At 43.0% G+C, this 16,190-nt stretch overlaps 1 protein-coding gene across 1 annotated transcript in view; it reads left to right on the plus strand.

Annotated features, from left to right (window-relative positions):
• Positions 1 to 2,974: 2,974 nt before the first annotated feature.
• The window catches only part of SORCS2 (sortilin related VPS10 domain containing receptor 2), a 523,925-nt gene continuing 510,709 nt past the window's right edge, over positions 2,975 to 16,190 (plus strand). The window contains exon 1 of the mRNA XM_041402743.1: positions 2,975 to 3,087. Coding sequence (XP_041258677.1) covers positions 3,058 to 3,087 — 30 coding nt within the window. The 5' untranslated portion in view covers positions 2,975 to 3,057. The remainder of the gene's footprint in view (positions 3,088 to 16,190) is intronic.

Consider the following 16,190-nt stretch of genomic DNA (forward strand, 5'->3'; position numbering starts at 1 on the left):
TATTCTGACAGTGGGGAAAGACTCGAGTAGACCTTGCAGTGGACCATAAGGTGCAAGGCTAGAGGAAACCAGGCTTCATTAGTTCTGCAACAACTGTTTGGTTTTCTTTTCCTTTTTAAGTCTCATTATGGGAAGTGTCAGTAACTGACAGATACAGAGAGCTTGACTTTTAGGAATGTGGATGGTACCATCTCTTTGCTGCTGCTCCTGGGAGCTAAACCTGTCAAACACAGTGGTGAATGCAAAATGGATGAGCATGACAAAGTCCAGCCACATTTATTCAGATGAAGTATTGGGTTTTGCATGCCAGTTTTAATGTGCAGGGACTTGGGCCCTTCCATCTCTTCCGAATACTTTTAGTTTATTCTACAAACGGTGGGTAATATCCACAGTTACACAGGAGACAGGCCATGATATAAGAATCAAAATTATTGTATTCCTAATAATGGGGAAATCACCCCTTCATATTGGTTGATACAGTTGTGGTTGGTCAATGTTTTCTTAATAATTCTGCATTGCATTTTTTCTGTTGTTCCATTTTGTGCAGAGGTGCAAAAAATGGAAGGTGACTCAGTATGGAGCTGTTATTCCAACAGGAATCACTTTCTGCTGGTGTGTCTTCTGTGAACTGTTGAATCTGCCCAACTTCAGTGTCCCTAAAGAACGTGCCCAAACAGCAGAGATTCAAATAAGTGTTGGACCACAGCAGTCGTTGAGACCAGTTTGCAAGAGTCAAGAGGGTTTTGTCTGGAAAATTAACTTTCTGCTCACTTAAACCCAGGTGGTTTTTGCTTTACAAGGGTAGTGTTTCAGAGGGATAAGATACTGTGAGAAAATGAAATGGATGCAAAGCCAGTCTTGTCTCACGCTCCCATTTCACCTTCCTTAGCTCCCTAGAGCTTCTCCTAGACTTTCTGAGCTTTTGATATTGTCTCCAGAATCATGATCTGAGACCAAAAAATTAACTTTCTCTTTACACAACATATGCTTCAGAAATGAATTTAATCCATGGCCCTTTCAGGAGTCCCAGAGGCAGCTACTGGTGACCTGGGTCATGTGGTGCTGCCTACCTGAGTTTCTCTCACTGCCTGGGCTCCTGTTGACAGGGTGTTTGGAACAGAATCTCCATAACTGGCATCTGGAGACTCCTAGGTGAGGGGTAATATCTTCTTTGGTTCAGACACTGTGCTGGAGGAACAAGGGGGAAGGCTGCACAGAGGTTGTTTTGAGATTGTGGGGCTGTGCTTGGAATTCTAAAAGAGGATTTTATTGGGAGCTACAGAAAAAGCACATGTGATTTTTAAGAAATAGTATTTTAATTTTTATTCTGCATTTCTTTTGAAATAGAGAGTCATCCTGAATTTGAAACTGCCGTCTGGTTCGAGCTATTACAGATATAACAGGACAGGTTACCATAGGTCTCCTAGCACTGAAGGTGTGCAGCTAATACATAGTCATATAGCTTGCTGAAAGTAGTTTTTACATGGATTTGGTATAACTAGGTCACTTTAGGTCACTGTGGTAGTCATCACAGGCTTGTGGATGGTACAGTTAAACCAGTGGATACTATTTGTTCTATTAATCTTCCTAGAAAAGCCTTTGTAATCCTAATTTTCTAGGCCATTAGGGTAAAGGCAGATTACAGCTAAAGCTGGTTTATTAACTTTACTCACCTTGGGTTTAGCCAGCCCAGATCTCCTTTGTTGGGTGCCTTTACCTGGAGTCATTACTTTTGTCAATGGTCTTTCAAACTTGTTTTCTTACATTTAGGCCTGAGTATCCTTATTTTACCATGAAGTTAGGTTGAGCTGCAGAGTTGGCCCTGGACTGAGCAGCAGGTTGCATCAGGACCAGAGGTCCCTGCCAACCTCAGTTATTCTCAGTTTCTACCTTGTGCCCTCTTCACAGCATGTGAGGCAAACCGCTTCACAAGTCCCAGTTTATTCACAGGTACACAGCACACTGCAGTGAAGCAACAAGAGCACCCAACTGTGGTGGCTGAATCTTCTTCCACCACTTCACCTGTCAGCTGAGGGATGCCACCCTGCACAGGTCTGGTCATCGTCCCTCCTGGCTGTTCCCGTGCCAGGAGAGCATTTCTTGGGGCTGCCGTGGTTCAATCCCAAATTACAAGGCACTTGTCCCCACAGTGGGCAACAACGGATTAGCACTGGACAATGCAGGTGATGAGCCTGATTCCTCCTAGGAGCTGAGGAGCAGAAGAATAGACAGGATCCTTTTCCCCATGGAAGTGCTTGTGTTAATGACAGGAATCGTATTTTTGCACTAGCTTCATTTGCTCCTCAGGTCTCAGCTTCTGACCACAGACCTCTTCACTGCAGCCTCCAGGGACGGACGGCCAAACCAAGGCCATCCATCCCTCGTGTCCAGAGAGGCAGCGGTGGGTGCTCGCCCCCCGCGCCCCTCGGGCTGCAGCGCACCCGCGCCGAGCGTCTGCGTGAATCTTGCTGGGGCGCTCTCGGAAAGGCTCTCCCTGAAGCTCTGCGTGAAAGTTCACAAGCGGCGGGGCACCGCCGCCGCCGAGAGACCCGTCCCCGCCGCGGCTCCCGCGGGACGCGAGTGCCGTGTCCGTGAGCGCCGGAGCCCGCCCGGCGTTTCGGCGCGGACCAGCAGATGGCGGCGCCGCCCCGGCTGGGCGCGCAGCCCCGCGCACGGCGCTGCCGCTGAGCCCCGCTCCGGTTACAGCCCTCCCCCGCCCCCGCCCTCCGCCGCGGTGTCTCCCTCCCTCCCCGCCACCTCCCCGCCTGTCACTACCACGCCGGAGAGCCACCATGGCGCACGGCGGGCCACGCGTGTCCGCCGCTGCCGCTCCGCGCGGGGCTGCCCGGCTGCCGCCGCCGCCGCCGCTGCTGCTGCTGCTGCTGCTGCTGCTGCTGCCGCTGCTGGGCGCCGCCGCCGCCGGAGCCGCGGCGCGGCGGCGGGGCGGCGGCGGGGAGCAGCCGCTCCAGGAGAGCATCCTTGGCGGCCGGCCGGGAGCAGGTCTCCCTCATCAGCACCTCCTTCGTGCTGAAAGGGGACGCGTCTCACAACCAGGCGATGGTGCACTGGACGGGCGAGAACAGCAGCGTGAGTACGAGGGGCAGTGCGGGCGGGGTTTGGGGTCCCTGCCCTTGCCGTTGCTTTGCTCTTCCAACTTGCGGGGAGCAACCTGCGCTTCGCCGGTCTCGGTGCGGCCGGAGCGCGCTGCTCCCGCGTCCCGCTGGCCGGCCCGGGGCGGGGGAGTCCCCGCGGGCAGCGCTCGGGGTGCTGCGGACGGTGAGGTGCCGCCGGGAGGCGAAGCGCCGCCGTGGTCGGGCCGACCCCGCGTACCCCTCGCCACTTCCCCAGAAGTTTGGAAAGTTTGCGAGCGCGCATCTTGCGGAGGCGCCGGGTGCGCGGTGTGCGCCGCGCTGCGAGGAGCAGCAGCAGGAGGAGGAGGAGGGCGGCTTAGCTCCGGACCGGCGAGGCTGTGTCCCCGTGTGCGGTCGGCGTGCCCCCGGCTCTGTGCCAGGGTATCCGTGTAAAGGAGAGGCACGGACGAACTGCGGTGCGGGGATTATCTCCTCCAGCCCCGCATGAAGTCCCAGATTAAATTGTCGAGGCTTAATCGATTCACCGCGATTCAGTCATCCCCATGTAATCTCCCCCGCGCCGCGCTCTGCCTTCTCAAGCGCCGGGGAAAGAAAAACCCGAAACAAACCGAAAATGAAATAAAACGTAGCTCTAGGCTTGAGGTGATGTGAGCAGCAGGAGTGAAGAGAGCGGAACGGCCCCGCCGGGCGCCGCAGGTGCGCAGGGACGTCCCGCAAAGGTCCGGAGCAGCAGCAGCTCTCCGAGAGGGCTTTTACAGCCACATCGGTGCACAAAAACCTTGCGCTGGGACCAGTGATACTGCATTAGAGCATCCGCGTTCACAACTTTTCACAGTTAAAGCAATGTGTCTTGCCTTTATTGTTAATCTGTTTTAGACAGCAACTCTTACGGTGGGTGCCACTAATATTTTTTAAACTAATTTTCAGTTTCAGCTAGTCTTCACTTCTTTATGTATTAATCCTTTAATGGTTGTGTATTCGCACCGGTGGTTTCAGGGTTTTGCTGCTTCTAATTTATTCTTCACTGAAACATTGTATCATAACAGTGGGCGTCATGGGTAAATATTACAGAGCACCTTGCACTGTCTGTGTAACTTCATAGTCTCGAAAATGTTGTTAAGAAAGCTTAAGATGAACTTTCTCCTGGAGGATTTTAGTGTTTCTGGAAAACTCCCGAGCATTTTAACTACATTCAGCTAAGCTCTGACTCTGCTTGAACTTTGTGCATTTAGTATAAAGTTTACTTAAACTTGGCTTAGTTCAGAGTGTGTGTGTTATACTTCCCATAAGTATGTGAATTATCATCCTTTCTCTAGGACCTGAAGTCCTGGGTTTTTGCCTGTTTTGCTAGGGAGCCAGCCAGGATGTGGAGCTGCTAAGGCTCCACTGATGAGGATTCAGTGATTCCCTGGAGCATGCTGAGCGCTTATGTTAATGCTCTTGTATAATCGGGTGTCAGAGTTGAAGTCAGCATAAAGCTTGACACTTTCAAAGGCAGTTTTTGATTTGCTCAAGGAAGGAATTGTAAGATGATGGTCATTTTCTTGAAAAGAAAGTGTTGCAAATCAGCAGCATCAGCTGTTCTGATTCTGTCCTTCCTCTATTTCTCTGCTATTAGACGGCTGCCGTTTTTTGTGGACAGTGCTTGCAGGCTGTTAGGACAGCTTCCTTGAAGAATTCAGTATTAAAAAGTTGGCATAAGTTCATTTTTTGACATAGAAGGCAAGTAACAGCTTTCATGCAAAGCATTCTGCACTCTAAAATGAAAATAGTAGAACCTTGCTAATCCACAGTTATGACTAGCAGTCTCGCCTCGCCTCTCTGCAAAGATTTAATAACAGATGCTGCAGTGAGGGCTTGTATTGCTAAAATGTTATTATTTTTTCACAGTAGGCTACAGCTTCCTTACTAGAATACTACCACAGTCTCTTCAAAAGCAAAGATAAATGGCAACTGTCAGAAGAAATGAAAGTGGTTACAGTCTTTGCTGCAACTTAGCTCTTTTTTTCTTTGCTTAGTTGCTATCTACTAATTCAGTATTGCAGAAGGACACACTCATCATTAATGCCTTCAGATGTTCTGTATGTTATTATACATTCAATAAAAAATACTTTTGCAAAGTTCCTTACAAAGTATGATGCTCACTCTGCCTGCCATCAGCTGATTACAGTCAAGCAAGACAGTATTTGAACAAGTGACCTGTTAATGAAAGACTGCTGCCTTAACCCAAATGAAAGCAGCCAGTCTTTGTACTGGATGTTTTACAATATGACTGTCAGCATTTTTTTCAGCTTCTTTTTTTGTTAGTTAGCTTTGTTTTATTGCATGCTTCCAGAAGAAGAGCTGATTTTAACGAAGGCTTCCAGAGAAAAATGATTTGTAAAGACAGTTCATAGAATTTTTTTTTTAAAGGAGTGAAAGAAATACATTAAGCTCACAGGAAACAGGATGGCCTCCAGAGAACTGGAGAGAATTTTGCTGCATGTCTGTATGTTATATTCAAACAATTGAAAATAAGCACATGATCCCAAACATATTTAAAGTAGTCTTGAATGTCTATTTCTTTAAGTAGATATGTATGTATTTATTTATATTAGTCTGGGTTGTTTGGAGGTAGGAACGCTATGATCCAATGCTTCTCAAACTTGCCACCTTATTCTGTGTTCTTAAATCTGTGGCAAGTTTTTCCTTGTGTTGGAAGCACAGGCTTGAGTCTTGAAGCTCTGTTCTGTCCCAGGCACATTGCAGTTAAGGGAAGGGCTGTCATTCCTGAAGTGGGGTTTTGGATCAGGCCCTGCGAACCTCAGGAGGCACTCAGCAATCTGAAAGTGTCACCACACACATTTGGCACCTCATTGGAGGTACTCAGCACTTTGTAAACCAAGGAGCTAAACTAGTTTCTTTACCCTTTACAGCTGTGGCTGAAAATTTGACAGTGATGAGCTCCAGATGACCACATATCCTCTTAAACACCTTACCTAGTAAAATAAATGAAGAAGAAATATGCAATAGGATTATTCCTTTGAGCTCCATGATGAAGAGATAAATAGCTAGAAAAGCAGAGGGGGCAGCTGCATCCCTCAGGGATGTTCACCTGCATGAACAGTTCATTGAAAGTGCTGCCATGGAGTACTCGTGCGTGGATTAAGGGCAAATACATAAATGTGACAGGGGCAGAGGTTAGGTTGATGTGCACATGGAGTTTTAAAAAAATTATTGTGTAAATCATCCTGTGCTGCAGTAGGAGGACTGTGAGATTTTAGATTGCATGAGATGTCTTGAAAGAAACTAGTGAGGCTATAAATTAAATTGATTCTCTCTCTTCCCTCTTTTCTGTACTGTAGAAGTCTGATGTTTACTTATTATCCTCTTGTAATCCTGTTCGTTTGGTGAGTTAGAGAAATGGTGGCTTTAATGGCAAAGCAGAGGATGTGGTTGCGTGGACTGTATAAAGTGGGATTGAATCACTGGGAAGATCAGGGTACAATTCCTTGCTTTGTCAAGAGAGAGCTGTACCGGGAGATAGGCAAATTGCTTCCAGCTTTGTGTCTTCATTACTTTATTTTGCAGTCTAATAATTATTTACAAATGAACAAGAAGCATGTCCCCAACCTTTCTTTTCAGTGGGATGTATAGTCAAAACCATCACTGGTGATGTAGGTCTTGCAAAGCCTGTGCTTGTCACAGCAAGAATGTATCTGGTTAGTGAATTCCTGCAATTAGTATTTCTGCTCTCCGTCCCCTCTGCCCACAGAAAGCTGTTGTGTGGTCTTGCTTTCAAACAAAGGCTCATGCAAGTGGAACTAATTTTCCTGCCAGTCTTAAAATATCATAAACTGAAGACATGGCAGGTGGGTGGTGCAACACACCATTTACAGTGGGAAGGGCAAGTAATTGCCACCCGTGTAACTGGTAAATAACACTGAGAATTGGAATATATACAGGTAGCATGCTAAAAGAATAGCCCTTAGTGTGTTAAGATATGCATGTGCCCAGATTTGCTAAAAATATGCAAGCCTTTCTGATTTGGGGGAAAAATAGTCAATTCATAACAGCTTTTAAAAATCCTGCTTTTCCTTTGGAGAGAATTTAGTCATCCCAGGAGCTTTTTTTTTGGTGCTAGATAAGCAACTTTTTTTGCAAAACTATATTCTTTTTGACCCTCCTTCTGAATGCAGAATTCCCGTTCTGCATTCATACTAGCCAATTTAAAAAAAAAAGAAAAATCAAAGCCAAAGCAGAAATAGGGGGAGAATGAGACTTGTATTCACAATTGATTTTGATTCAGGGGCTGCTGTTCATGCTGTGTGCAGACTGCTAAAGTAGTGTGAGCAGAACTTTGGCCAGCTACTTCCAGGTCTGCAGTTTCATGGTGCCAGTATGTCATTTTTTTGTTTGTTGTCAAAATATTAAGTCCATGCAGGCACTTATTTGTCCAGTAACTTGATGTCATGGTCCCCCATAAACATGTTTGTTATGAAAAATAAATATACATATGCACATACATTTTTTGAGTCCTAAAAACCAGTGACTTACCAAAAAGAAAGATTTATTGCATGTCTACAGATATTGCTACACACAAAAACTTTATCTGATACAGACTTGTTTATATTTGATATACAGATATTTTGTTTAATTTAGAAACTTACTCTTTTTGATACAGTTTCACCATTATGATTTGCAGAGGCTAGTGATCACTGCATGTATTCTTCTGGCAGATATTTAATTTAATTAGTTTTCTGTTTTGTTCAGTTGCAATCAGTTGTGAGGAAAACTATAAAAAGCATTGAGTTCAACATTACTGTAGCAGTACTGTAATGGTAAATGTAGTTATCTATGCAAACATGGGATAAAGTCCATTTGTGGTAAGGTTCGGATGGTGTTTCTGCAGAGTAGTCAGACTACATTTTATGAAACTAAAGGGAGCATGAGGTCAAAAATCCTGACAGCTCAGACCTTTGATAAATGGCAGATATATTGCAAAGTGAAAAGCAGATTTCCCATAGGGAGGGTTTTTCTTAAAATTCCTTGAGATGATAGTGTGATTATAAAAACAAACAGAAACCAAACCCAATAATCATATTTGAATGGAACAGCAGAATCCCAATGGAAAGCAGAATGATTTTAATCTGATTGAAGTAACTCAGGAGTTTAAAATTTCTTTTTCCTTTTTCTTTTTTTATTGGTATAAAGTTTCTGGCTTACTTCATCTATTTGCTTCTGCCAGCCTCTGTTTTCCCTCTCTACCAGCCTTACATCTGGCTGTAAGTCATATTGCTGCCTGCTGAGCTCTATCCACATTTCAGCAAATTCCAATTGCTAAAGAAAAGGAAGATAGCACCTCTTCTCATCCCTTAAGTAGACACTAAAGTTGATATAAACTTTAATTAGTAAATGTGTATTTCAGACATGCTTCAAAGTCCTCCTCCATGAACCTGCAGCCATACCTGGTTTTACCTGGTTTGCTGGTTTGACTGGCATTACCTGGCTTGCTTAGGAACAAGCTGTTATAGCAATACTACTGTGCTGATGCTGGGACAAGCTCAGTTTAAATCTAAGAGGGAAATTTGGCAATGCACACTCTAGAGAGAGACCAGATTGAAATCCTCCCTCTGATACTGCTGATGTATTACACATGCATGATAAACAAAGCAACCATAAGGGATGTGTTTAGGCTGGGGATAGCAGTTCACAAATCCCTGTGGGAACATAATGCATTCTTCCCAAGCTGATGGTCTTAGAAATCTACTGATATACATCTTTGGAGAAAGAATTGAGGGCATCCCTTTTGACTTTATTAAAATTCAATAGAGTAGAAGATTCTTTTTTAAAGAATGGAAGGGGGAAATTATGAGCTTTTCATAAAAACTGTAATTGTTCTGCTAAAATGGGAAGCTCTGTGAGGTATGGGCCACCTTATGAATTTAAAATATGAAACTGCTCAGATTACAGAAGGTTTTTTGCCAAGTCCTTTGCCTGTCCAAATATAATATTTTATGATTGTGTCAGTTAAGACCAAAGGTTGTTCACATAAAGGAGAGAGAATCGGTAGTACAATCAAGTGGGATCCTTCTGTTTTTCTGAAAACTCAACTTCATTTATGCAAAAGCAGAAAGTATAGCTTGAAACTATTCTGTAGTATATGACTTCTTGCTGTAGCTTAGAATAAAACCTGATAACCTGCAACATCTTCAGAATTTTTATTTTCCAAGTCTCACATTCCTTACCAAACATTCCCATCCCCAACTCCCTGTCCCAGTAATAATAATTTAAAACTCTAACAAATCACCAATGACAAAACCACTTCCAAAGAAATAATGTGTGGGATTCTTTGCTGTGCTTTACTTCTTTAGGAAGGAGAAAATTCTCCACTACAAGGGTGGTGAGATACTGGAAAAAGTTGCCTGGAGAAGCTGTGGGTGCCCCATTCCTGGAGCTGTTCAAGGCCTGGCTGGATGGGACTTTGAGATACCTGATCTAGTGGAAGGTTTCCTGATTATGGCAGGAAACTAGATGGACTTTATAGTCCCTTCCATTCTGTGATTCTATGATTCAGCCATTAAGTCTAGGCCTGGACTGCTGAAGAGGGAAGGAGATGGGGATGGTCTCTGGATTGATCCCTGACAATGTTAACAGACGTGCTTGAGAAAGCTGGGTACATCTGCTGGGCTTGCTGACTTTAGTGTGATGAGTAGAGAAGTGCTGGGCTTGTGAATCCTACTGGTGTCGTCAGCCCTGGGTGAGGCTGTTGTGGAAAGAGGAGAGATGCTGAGGTGCTGCTGCCTTGCAGGACTGAGAGCCCTTGGCAGAGCTGGTGATGCTCTGTGCAGCCCCATCACAACTTCTGTGAGCTCTAAGCAAGAATTGAGGTGCAGTTGATGCCTGGGGGAAATTTAAGGCTTGGCCAGAGACAGAGCATGAGGTTCCAGCAGCTGTTGGATTAAATTGAAGCTGAATAGTAGTGCCAAAGAACTTTTGCCAGTTACCTCACCAGTATCTTCTGAAATATCACTTGCCTTATATTGGTGATTTTGCAGTTTCCTACCTGCAAGGTGAGAATAATAGTAATTCTCCATATCTTAGGATAGCTTTTACCTAAAAAATTAGCTTTGCACTTTGATATTAAAGTAATGGTTATCACCATAACACCTAAAAAAGGCAGGACTATAGAAAATGATTTCTTTGTTCCTTTAACAGTACAGCTCAGGAATTAGAGAAGAAAAGACTCTCACAAGTCATACAAACTTGTCTGCTTGTTCTGATGTTTGTTTTGATCAGGGCTCCTTTTAAAGTGTAGTCCACTTTAATTTAAATGCCTAGACTCTGGCACTTCAAGATCATTGAACAGTCTTAAGATTATGTGACTAAAAACAGTATCAGTGAAACTTAACCTGTATTTAATATGATTTTTCTGCCTTTGTTTAGCAGTTTAATCAAACAACTATGCTTCTTTCTCAGTGTTCATACTTTTTCTGCTCTTGTAGATGAATAATTATTTATTGGAATAACATTTTTTTTACCTTTTAAATTTTCTTTTGTACTTCACTTTTGCTAGCTCTTTAATTGCACAATCTGGATAGGACAGTACCTAGATATAATAGTGTCTATTGTGTATCTGACAGACACATTTTTAGAAATGTACTTGCACACAGAGATTATTGTTAATTTCTGGCATCGTTCTAATCATTGTCATAATTATCTGTTTTCCTAAAAAGAAAATCACAGAACAGTAAATAGTTGGGGTTTTTTTAAGGGAAGTCATAAAAATACTTTGTTCATTAGCAAAAAAAAGCTGCTTTTGTGGTTTCTGTGCAGTAACTATTAAAAATTTGTTCTAGTAGATGAAGTAGATGTATTTAATGTTTTTTTTTTCCCCATTCACTTTATGAACTTTGGGTCTTTGTCACTGGAGGTACGGTAAAGCTGCAGGAGTGTTGCAGCATTGTATTTGGGAGGAGGAACTCCTGTGATGTGTCCTTACTCCTGTGGAGCAGTATGCCCATGTTTACTGGCCAGTGTGTTAAGTTTTAGCAGATGGCAAGCTACACTCTGTGAAAACACTTTTTTTATCACAGTAACCGTCTCTGGTCTTGTCCCTGGACTGAAAGTGCCCAGGGAAAGAGCAATCTTCCCCTTGCATGTGTATGAGCAAGATGCGTACTGGGGTTCTGCTCTGAGTTGGTAACATTTAGGTGCTGTGTAATACCAATAAATAATGATAATGACCGAGAATCGAGCTGTTCCATCTGTAAATTTCACCAGTGTGCAGCTTGGCCTCCCTAAATGAGCTATGGTGGAGAAATGTTGCTTTTCTCAGGTGGTGAAGAGGAGCCTGTTTATGATTAATGCATTCCCATGCTTCTCTCCACCAACAATTGTCACTGCAAGACAGATGCCCAAGGGAATGGAGCTGGAGGCTGAGAGGAGTATGTTGGAATCACTCTTTGAGCTTTCAGCACTGTTTCACAGTGGTAAATGTGACTGATGCTGAAGAAATTGTTGTTTCTTCATTGAAAACACAATTGTATCAGTGGTAGTAGGTTGCCATAAAATCCTCAAGGGGTACAATAAGGTATTTTTCCTGTGTTTCCTAGCAGAAAGATACCTTGTAACATGGTCTTTTCAGAGGATTGGAACTGTTTGTGAAGTCTAACACATCTAAATCTGCAGCAGCACTCATTAAATCTCGCCACTTATGGAGAGCAGAATACACTTCTCTCAGCTCTTGTTTTATGCTCCCAGCAATTGTTTTGGGTGTTCAGCCTAAGGAGGCACCAGTGTTAACACAGGCAGAGATAAGAGTATAACCCTGAGGGAACTCATGAGCCCCTTTAGTATGGGCAGCTCTAGTTTATGCATGGTTTTTGAAGGGCTCCGTGGATGAGATATAAAACCAGGAATAAACCAAACAAAAGCAGCATGGGCCAGGAACAGGTGGATTAGTGGATTTCTTTCTTGGTGCAGAGATCTTTACTTCAATTACCACCACCAGTGAATGGGGATCCAAATGGATGTCATGCACATATGCAGTGCTCTAACAATCAGACTGGTACAGAGCTCATGAGGTGAATTCTGGGGAGATATGTGGCAGCAAATGCCTGGAGATTCCCACAGAGCTGGCTGGTGATGCTAGAGCACATTGGACTGCTGAAGCAGTTGGATGTCATAGAAAGATTCTAGATGCTCTTGTGCCCACCTCACCTCAATTTGCAGTGATTTTCCCGGTGGAAAAGGAAATCAAAATCAGATTGTTATGATCTGCTATGTGCTTGTACTTACAGGCTCTAATCTGGATGATTCTTAACTAAAGAAACCCCAGTATCCTACTCCATGGCAGGCTGGAATCACTAAACTTCCATCTCTAAGCTCCCAGCTGCTTTTGGGAGGGATTCCTCTGTGCTCTTTCTGAGCATTTTGTGGGGCCCTGTTGAGAGTAGTGAGGGGTCACATTAGATGTGGCTGCCATACACTGCTCTGCACATTGCTAAGTGAACTTCATTCCTTCTGGCCTCTCATTTTACTCGTGTAACTTGCAGTAGTTTAATTGCTGTGCATAGGGCTTTGGAATCTTCAGTATTGTTGTATTTTATGAGGTTAGAGCATAGAGCTTTCTTCTCCCAAGCACAGATGCCTCCTCATAGGCAGTAGGACTTCATTAAAGTTGCAGTTTTTGATGTAAAAGGCCATTTCTTAATTTGCTCATTTGTTTGGTTTTTAATCAGTGGTTTCCTGTGTTTCCCTGCCTGCTACCCAACCACAAAATGGCTAGTATGTGGAAAGGTCTCAGCTGCCTTGAGAGCAGTCTTGAAACATGTTCTTTGCCTTGAGTGAGAAGTACAAGCTGAACAGAAACTATGCAAAACACTTATGCCGAGAGCTGTGTCCTGAGCACCAGTGACAGATTACAGAGGACTGACAGTGAACTCTCTGGTTGCTCTTGACATTGGTGCTTGGGGTAGAAAATTGGGAAGCTGTTACTATTAGTGGTTCTGAGCTGTTCTTTCTCACTGGGTGAGGGAGGCCAATACTGGTGGAGTCAGCTGAGATCTGATCCTCTTCTTTTTGTAGTTTCCCAGCCTGATAGGAAAAACAAATATGAAAGAATCCAGAGTTTCTTCTTTCCTCTCTTGTATGTGACATCCACCAAGGTGCTGCTGACTACATGCAGGAGGGAAGAGGATGTATGGATAGAGCAAAATTGTCCATATTTTTTGAGCAAGCACCCCACTATCAATGTACTAAATTTCTCTCAGGTCACAGATACCATTATTTAACACTGTCTAAAACCACTGTAAAGAAGAGAAGCAAAAAAAAAAAAAAAAAAAAAAAAGTGTTGCATGTCATCTGAATAGCATTGTAGCTCTGTGAAACCCACTTTCTGATTCACTGATTAAATAGTTGGTTCCTGTCAGCTTCTGTAAAGTAAGATGCAGAAGGAACATTCCCTGCATATAGGCTGAATCAGGCACCTTTGCTTAAAAATTGTAGGATGTAGCTCAGTGAACACGTTTTCAGTTCATAATGAAATACATATGTTCATCTTCCTGCAGCATCTCTCAAGGGCTACTGGGCAGAGCACTGAGGGCTACTAACAAGATCTTCTTTTCCTTCCTTTCTTCCTCCTCTTCCAGCTGCTTTAAACCAGATGTTCTTTTTATAAAGTGGGCTTCATTTAGAAGGCTTTGAACCTTTTAATAATCCCATTGCTCCTGGAAAATCCTAAGAGAGAATTTTTAAAATTTATTACATAAGCACCTTGTGCCCTCTGTTCCATTTCTTGATTTAAAAACCCTTGGTAGGGCGATGACTGATATCAGACAACCATATATAATCCACATGAGAACTGGGTTGTTAGCTGGTAAATTATCAATATAATTTTTTTTTGTGGTTTAGTTAACTGCAGAAAGGCACTTCTTAAACTGACATGAACTGCTACAACATAAGAATTGAATGAAAGACAAGTTTCTTCATCAGTGGGTGGACTTGGTTTAGTTTGATAAGTCTGCAAGCTCACAGGAATGTTCAGGATGCTTTTGTGTGTGTTTCTGAGGCAAGAGATGCTTTATGAACACTGAAGCTGCATGAAAAGAAGTGCCTCCACTTCTGTTTGAATCAGTGTCCTTCTATTGTGAGGGATTACATCTTGGCTCTAATGTTCCTAACTGTGAAGAGACTGTTCCTGAAGATGGGAATGTGAAGCTACAGAAGGATGTAATTTTTATCTTGTTTGCAGAAACTGCCAGCAAGTCTGGTTATTGCATTTCTGTACTTTGTGAAGTACATCAAGGTTTCCCTGAGGGTGCAGAACTCAGCCCAGTGTGATGTTTCACAGGGGTCGGTAGCTCAGAAGTTGAGCCCATTAAGATGAGAGCACTGAAATTCACATTTAGGTGTAGACTCTGTGCCAGGGAATAATATAGAGTTCATAGTCTTTGATCCACAGTCTGTTGTATGTGGATGGTTTGCACAAAATAGGCAAGCTTTTTATTTTGGAGACACTAAATAGATGTGTATTTATTAAGTGAACCTGATTGTCACAGTGAGTCAGAAACTGCTCCCCTTTAGGCAAGTTCTGCAGCTGTCCATTGTTTCTGTTACTTCCTCATCTGCTTTTTTTTTTAATGTTTCATTCCTCCTTCCTCCTTCCTTTGTCTCTGTCTCCTTTGTTATTCTCCTTTAATTTCCTTCTCAGTATTAAATCACCTTTCTCACCCCTGAGGGCTTGAATAGCATCACCTTCCCCATTCCATCTGAAAAACAAGATCTTGAAAGACATGGTTAGTTATGACACTGATACGACATCAGTTTGGGAGTTACCATTCCTGTGAAAATAGATGTTCACACTTGGTCACATGTTGTGTGTAGAACTGGACAGACTGCATGGCAGTGCTTAAGGAAATCTTGTGTTCTTGGCAGGACCTGTAGCTCTAGAGCATAGCAATAGCAGATGTTTAAAAAACAATTGTCCCTAAAATACATCATCTTGCTTGACACTGGCCCAGGAGTGGTATATTTCACCTAATGCCCCAAACTGAAAGTTGTGAAGAGATCCCTTCATCTTACCTAGGGCTAGTTTTGAATTGGGGACATACTGTGAAATACACTGCTTCAGTGTTAAACTTCCAGGTGAGTTTAAAAAATCATAATTAGAAATGAAATACTCAAAATTCCATTTCCAGTTCTGTGATCCACACATGCCATCTAATAAGAATTTGAAATGACTTGGTTGATCATCCAGGTGTAATTGAAAAATAATCATAATCTATTCAATGTTAGATTTAATACATAAAAGAGGTACTGTGAGCAAAACACAGCTTCTGAAATGTCTGTTGCTGTGGATTTTATTGTCTGGGTTAAGTTCAAATATTAGTGCATGTCATTCTCATACTTGGGTGATGTCATTCTGAGGTGGGACTTTGCCAAGTATGCCTCATTATTATTTTTTGCAGCTGATAGGCAATGAGTTCTTTTTCCTTTAAATTAAATTAAATATTTACAAGCTGTTACTTATTGCAGGAATTTAAATGAATGAAGCTTCTTTGGAAAACAAACACAATCTGAGGAAAGCAGAGACAGCAAATGACTTTGAAGCTGTCACAGGAGGCAACTTTGAATCTCATCTATCCAAGCTGTACTTTATCAGAGCCCTCAAAACATGGGAGCCAAAAGCAGAAACATGTAAGGTCTTGGTTTCTGGCATAGCTTATTTCTCTGATGCAAGCGCACTTGCTGTGTAGTCACTGAGGCTCATGGGCTGAAAGAAGATGAACAGATTTACAGTGCTTTCATCTAACATGAAATTGATACTGTCTTATGGGAATGACTTCTGAGAAGAACATGAGAATGTCTGTACTAGGCTAGACCTGTGGATATTTAGGGAAAAACATCAGATTCAGATGAAAATTTTGTGATACTTCACCAGACAGCTTTTCTGGCTCAAGGGTAACTGTTTTACAGTTGCTTCTCAGGTGCAAGAAGCACCTTGTTTGTAAACATTAAATGAGAGGGAAGATGAGCTTATTTACTTGCTAGTACTGCATTTCTATTATCCTTTCCATAAAGCAAAATGACTTAAATTTTGGGGTATATTCTCTGAGT

The sequence above is a fragment of the Onychostruthus taczanowskii genome, unplaced genomic scaffold (assembly GCF_017590055.1).
Source record: "Onychostruthus taczanowskii isolate IOZ18803 unplaced genomic scaffold, ASM1759005v1 scaffold2, whole genome shotgun sequence".
NCBI lineage: Eukaryota > Metazoa > Chordata > Aves > Passeriformes > Passeridae > Onychostruthus > Onychostruthus taczanowskii.